Below are 6,784 nucleotides of genomic sequence, written 5' to 3'. Positions count from 1 at the left end.
CTCTCCAGGTCAGGCCGCGCCAGTTCGCGTCCGCAAAGCCCGTCCCTCTCTTCCGCAGGCACCATGTTCCTGACTGCGCTCCTCTGCCGCAACCGCATTCCCGGCCGTCAGTGGATCGGGAAGCACCGGCGGCCGCGGTTCGTGTCGTTGCGCGCCAAGCAGAACATGATCCGCCGCCTGGAGATCGAGGCGGAGAACCACTACTGGCTGAGCATGCCCTACATGACCCGGGAGCAGGAGCGCGGCCACGCCGCGGTGCGCAGGAGGGAGGCCTTCGAGGCCTTAAAGGCGGCCGCCACCTCCAAGTTCCCCCCGCATAGATTCATTGCGGACCAGCTCGACCATCTCAATGTCACCAAGAAATGGTCCTAACCCTGAGTCGTCATCCTCGGATTTTATGGATCACGGGGCTGCCCTTCTTTACCTGGTTCTGGAACTGAAAAACTGTAGCTACTGTGAAAATGAGCCTTTGGACCAGTGTTTATTAAAACAAACAAACATGAATAGTCTGCATATAGAATATCTAGGGCTCTAAACCCTCCAATACTTAAAAGTGTAATCGCTGTCCTGTCGTTTCTTTAGTCTGATAGGAAGATAGGGATTTCCTCAGTCACATGATATTTTGAAGGAAAGCTGCAATAAAGCCACAGACTATGATTTGAGGTCTTTGCTTAAGTGTGAGATACTTGATGGGGGTTTATCATGCAACATTAGTTTGCTTACCTTAAGAATTGCCCAAAAATAAAAGGAAATATGAGCTTTTTAGTTAAACATACTCCCACAAACATTTTCTGGGATTTTACTACTAAAAGTGGACATTTAAGCGAAGTCAAAGAGGCCGGGTGCGGTGGCTCACGCCTGTAATCCCAACACTTTGGGAGGCCAAGGCGGGCGGATCACTTGAGGTCAGGAGTTCAAGACCAGCCTGGCCAAGGTGGTAAAACCCTGTCTCTACTAATACAAAAAAAAAAAATTAGCTGGGCATGTTGGTGCAGGCTTGTAATCCCAGCTACTCGGGAGGCTGAGTTGGGAAGATCGCCTGAATGAACCTCATGCCTCAGAGGCAGAGGTTGCAGTGAGGTGGAGGTTGCAGTGAGCCAAGATCATGCTGGTGCACTCCAGCCTGGGAGACTGCATCTGAAAAAAGGAAAATAAACGAAGTAAAGATATTTATCAGAACTGTTACAGGAAGGTATATTTTGTAGCTATTTAAGGCGGGGTGCTGTAGTGCCTGCATGTAGTCCCAGGTATTCGGGAAGATTGCTTGAGTCCAACTTGGGCAACATTGCGAGACCCTATCTAAAATATGATAATAATAATAATAATATATGGCCAGTCGGGTGGCTCATGCTTGTAATCCCAGCACTTTGGGATTCTGAGGCGGGCAGATCACTTGAGGCCAGGAGTTCAAGACAGGCCCAGCCAACATGGTGAAACCCTGTCTCTACTGAAAATACGCAAAATTAGCCGGATGTGGTAGCGAGGCCTGAGAATTACTTGAACCCGGGAGGTGGAGGTTGCAGTGAGACAAGATTGTGCCATTGCACCCCAGCCTGGGTGACAGAGTGAGACACTCTCAAAAAGTAAATTAATAAGTGATTATAATAATATCTCTGAGCTTTTCATACCTGGAAATAGTGGCAGCTGATACTGTTGAGGAGAAAGGTGGAGAAAGATTGCCAGGGGGACCTGCTTAAGCGTTACTACTACTATTACTCTAGTCTATGTATGAGTCAGAAACCTTGGAATTTGGAATTTGTAAAATGGTAATGGTTAACTTGAATCTCAGAGGACAGTTGAGAAGCAAAAGGATGCCAAAATAAAACCACAAGTATGAAGAGATTAAAGGCAACAAATGAGAAGATAGGCATTGTAATGTACAATTATCATCTTTAAGTTTTAAAATAATCTTGTAAAATAGATATCCCCACACTACAGATGTGAAACTGAAGCTCAGAAATGTCAGCAACTTCCCATAAACAGTAAATGTATAACATAGGACTAGGCTTACTAAAGACCATGCTTGTTTTAACATAGCACTCTGGGTGCTGCAAATAAAATACAGCCATTGGCCAAGGCAGTGTCATTGAAACATGTAACTTTTCTCTTTGAAAACCTATAACTGTTAGCATCGTAGCCATCATAGTCCTTGATCTTTTTTGTCAACAGAGGCTAATTGGCCACCCAGAGATGTTCATAATTACACATGTAACAAAACATCAATGCCAACCTGGGCGTTATGCACAGTCCCTGTCTCATATCTGTAATAGAGGTCCTGGGGCTCTGTTTTATCCAATGTTGACTGAGGGAAAGTGCCATTTTTCAACCTTGCCTGAGTAGGCAGGAAAAGTTTCATAAGAAGTGATCCTTGAACAAATTCATAGTTTGCCTGGCCAGCAAGTGGGTGGCAGGAATTACAGGCAGAGGGAACGATCTTGTGATTGTTTAAGAAGTTGATAGTATTTTAGTATTGTTACAGGGTAGGATATTTGAGAATGGGGAAGAAAAGAGAGAAAAGGCTGAAGAAGTAGGCAGGAACTAGAACACGAAAGGTCTTGCATGACACTATAAGAAGTGTAGCTTTTATAAAAACGTATCAGCAATGTGGAGCCATTGAAAATTCTTAATTAGTGGAATAATGAAAAACACGATGAAGCCACGCATGGTGGTGCACCTGTAATCCTACCTAATTGGGAGGCCTAGGCAGGAGGATTGCTTGAGCCCAGGAGTTTGAGGCTGCAGTGAACTGTGACTGTACCATCGCACTGCAGCCTGGGCAACAGAACAAGATCCCATCTCTTTAAAAAGGAAAGAAAGAAAAAAAAGAAATGCATTGGTAATGGTACCAAAACAGATGTATAGACCAATGGAACAGAACAGAGGCCTCAGAAACACGTCTACAACCATCTGATCTTTGACAAACCTGACAAAAACAAGCAATAGGGAGAGGATTCCCTATTTAATAAATGGTTTTGGGAAAACTGGCTAGCTGTGTTCAGAAAACTGGACCCCTTCCTTACACCTTATACAAAAATTAACTCAAGATGGATTAAAGGCCGGGCACGGTGGCTCACGCCTGTAATCCCAGCACTTTGGGAGGCCGAGGCAGGCAGATCACAGGGTCAGGAGATTGAGACCATCCTGGCTAACACAGTGAAACCCTGTCTCTACTAAAAATACAAAAACAAAAGTAGCTGGTTGTGGTGGCGGGCACTTGTAGTGCCAGCTACTCAGGAGGCTGAGGCGGGAGAATGGCATGAACCTGGAAGGCAGAGCTTGCAGTGAGCCAAGATCGCGCCACTACACTCCAACTCCAGCCTGGGCGACAGAGCGAGACTCCATCTCAAAAAAAAAAAAAAAAAAAAAAAAAAAAGATGGATTAAGGACTTAAATGTAAGACCTAAAACCATAAAAATTCTAGAAGAAAACCTAGGCAATACCATTCAGGATACAGGCATAGGCAAAGACTTCATGACTAAAACACCAAAAGCAATGGCAACAAAAGCCAAAATTGACATATGGGATCTAATTAAACTAGTGAGCTTCTGCACAGCAAAAGAAACTATCATCAGCGTGAACAGGCAACCTACAGAATGGGAGAAAATTTTTATAATCTATCCATCTGACAAAGGGCTAATATCCAGAATCTACAAGGAACTTACACAAATTTACAAGAAAAAAAAAAAATCAAAAAGTGGGTGAAGGATATGAACAGACACTTCTCAAAATAAGACATTTATGCAGCCAAGAAACATAAGAAGAAAACAAGCTCATCATCACTGGTCATTAGAGAAATGCCAATCAAAACCACAATGAGATACCATCTCAAGCCAGTTAGAATGGCGATCATTAAGAAGTCAGCAAACAACAGATGCTGGAGAGGATGTGGAGAAATAGGAAGTCTTTTACACTGTTGGTGGGAGTGTAAATTAGCTTAACCATTGTGGAAGACAGTGTGGCGATTCCTCAAGGATCTAGAACCAGAAATACCATTTGACCCAGCAATCCAGTTACTGGGTATATACCCAAAGGATTATAAATTATTCTACTATAAAGACACATGCACACGTATGTTTATTGCAGCACTATTCACAATCGCAAAGACTTGGAACCCACCCAAATGCCCATCAATGATAGACTGGATAAAGGAGATGTGGCACATATATACCATGGACTACTATGTAGCCATGAAAAGGATGAGTTCATGTCCTTTGCAGGGACATGGATGAAGCTGGAAACCATCATTCTCAGCAAACTAACACAGGAACAGTAAACCAAACGCCACATATTCTCACTTGTAAGTGGGAGTTGAACGATGAGAACACATGAACACAGGGAGGGGAACATCACACATTGGGGCCTGTCAGGGGGTAGGGGCCTAGGGGAGGGATAGCATTGGGAGAAATACCTAATGTAGATGACGGGTTGATGGGTGCAGCCAACCACCATGGCACATGTATACCTATGTAACAAACCTGCACGTTCTGCACATGTATCGCAGAACTTAAAGTATAATAATAATAAAGACGGCTGGGTGTAGTGGCAGGAGGATTGCTTGAGTCCAGGAGTTCAAGATTATAGCAAGCTATTATTGTGCTTGTAAATTGCCACTGCACTTCAGCCTGGGCAACATAGTGAGACTTGGTCTCAAAAAATTTTTTTCTTTAATAAAAAATTTAAAAATAAAGATTGCCGGGAAGTGTTGAGTTCTGAGTGATTGTGATCATGAATTTCAACAGCAAGTAATAACCCTACTTAAGTGATTTTTTTCCAGCAGCAAGCTTGGTTTCAAACAAAGAAAAGCAAATGGTAGGGTTCATCCCAGGGAACTTTCCAATGAATATATTGGAGAGATAGTCACTGAAGCTACTTGCATTATCCCATATAAATCATAAAACACCCTCCAAGCCAGAAAATTAGAAGTCATCTGATTGGTCACAAACTTATGTTAATTCTACCTTTTAACCCCCTTGAGCTTCTACCATCCAAATTCAATACTTAGCTGGATTACCACACTAGCCATATGTTCTATTCCCAGTCTCTACCTCCACCAAGCCACTTCCATCATACATTTTCTTTTTTTTTGAGACGGAGTTTCGCAGGCTGTAGTGCAGTGGCGTGATCTCAGCTTACCGCAACCTCCGCCTCCTGGGTTCAAGCAATCCTCCTGCCTCAGCCTCCCAAGTAGCTGAGACTACAGGCCCACTACCACGCCTGGTTAATTTTTTTTATTTTAATTTTTTTGTGGAGACAGGATCTAGTTATGTTGCCCAGGCTGGTCTCAAACCCCTGATCCTCCTGCCTTGGCCTCCCACAGTGCTGAAAGTGGATGCCGGCAGGCACTGTTCTTATTACCACTCAGCAAGCGCCACACAAATACACCCGGGTGTGTCTGCCCTCTAGTGGGTGCTGGCAGGCACTGTTCCTATTACCACTCAGCAAGCGCCACACACAGGGGTGTGTCTGCCCTCTAGTGGATCCTGGCAGGAACTGGGAGCAAATGTGACCATAAAAAAAAGAATGATTTAAAAAATACCCATTATCTCCAGAGGGAATTTAATTCTAACAGGAAGCATTTTTTTTCCTTTTTTCAAATGGGCTGATGGGTAAAAATAATACAAGACTGGAGATGTTGGAAAAAAGCACACTGCGTTTGCCTTTTGGCATCTGTGATGACTGAGTCCTTCCTCAGCGCTGCCACAGGGAGCACATTCACACACATGTCACACAAATACCAGGGTTAGGTAAAAAACGCAAGTGTTACCTGGAGGAAGCCACAGAGGCTATGAGACCAAGCCTTCACCTGGAAGACACTTGACAGTTCAGAAGCTGAGATCCTGCGAGGTGTCTCGGAGAGCTCAGCTGTGACCCTGCACTGTATGGAAGGGTGGGCAGTGGGGCCCAGGCAGGTGAAGAGAATTGTCCACTGTTGAGCATCATCAGCCTAAAACCCACGTGCAATGCTGTTGCTGCAAAACCACCGACTGTTGAAGCCACAAACCACGGAAACAGACTCCCTTTATGGTCCTCACTGTGCAACTGGTGACTTTTCAGAAGATGAAGATTAAACATATTAATCATAAATTCAAAGTATCAGAAGAAATACTAGGAGATTCTCTAACCTCTGCTACCATGACTTTTTTTTTTTTGCAAGATTCGTGAATTATTGTAAATAAACTCACAGAGGCCAAAGTGCTCACCTGAAGTCATCCAGAAAGAGGAAGACTGCTAATCCCCACGTCTGAGACATCTGTGTTTTCTTCGGATAATACAAAAATTAAAGATAAGGGAGAGAGAGAGAGAGAGACAGAAAGAGACAGAGAGACAGAGAGTTGGAGCTAAGAGGAAACACTTACGTTTTGCCCCCCAAAATTCCCAGTAAACATTACCATTGCCAGCGGGTGAAATCCAAGGCCCTGGCTCCAGGATCCTGCTCTTTCCTTTGGTGACTCCTGTTCAGATTTCACGTAGAAACAACATGGAACTTGTTACACTTCTCTGGACAAGTCATTATGCTCGTACTTTGGGCTCACAGGCTCCACTTCCCTGGACACCCCTTCACCCTAAGCTTCAAGTAATTCAGCTTCACCCTTCAGAGAAGAGCTCAGCTGTCACTTCTTCTAAGGATCCTCCCAGGCCACCTCTCCAGCAGAAGGGCCCCCACCTTGCTGTTTGCACATCTGTCCCTCGAGGTGCTGTTGTCCTCTGTGGAGGGTGGGACCCCGGGAACTAGAGCCCCTCTCATGCTGGGCAATCAGTAAGTGTGTGCTGAGTGTATACAAGT

At 44.4% G+C, this 6,784-nt stretch overlaps 1 protein-coding gene across 3 annotated transcripts in view; it reads left to right on the top strand.

Annotated features, from left to right (window-relative positions):
• The window catches only part of MRPL57 (mitochondrial ribosomal protein L57), a 407,990-nt gene extending 406,805 nt beyond the window's left edge, over window positions 1-1,185 (top strand). For all 3 annotated transcript variants that reach the window (XM_050766796.1, XM_050766795.1, XM_050766794.1), the window contains one exon: window positions 59-1,185. In XM_050766796.1, coding sequence (XP_050622753.1) covers window positions 64-372 — 309 coding nt within the window. In that variant the 5' untranslated portion in view covers window positions 59-63 and the 3' untranslated portion in view covers window positions 373-1,185. The remainder of the gene's footprint in view (window positions 1-58) is intronic.
• The last annotated feature ends 5,599 nt before the right edge of the window (window positions 1,186-6,784 follow it).

This window comes from Macaca thibetana, chromosome 17 (assembly GCF_024542745.1).
Source record: "Macaca thibetana thibetana isolate TM-01 chromosome 17, ASM2454274v1, whole genome shotgun sequence".
Taxonomy (NCBI): Eukaryota; Metazoa; Chordata; class Mammalia; order Primates; family Cercopithecidae; genus Macaca; species Macaca thibetana.
Note: the sequence above shows the minus strand (reverse complement) of the source record. Positions and strands in the feature narration are given on the sequence as shown.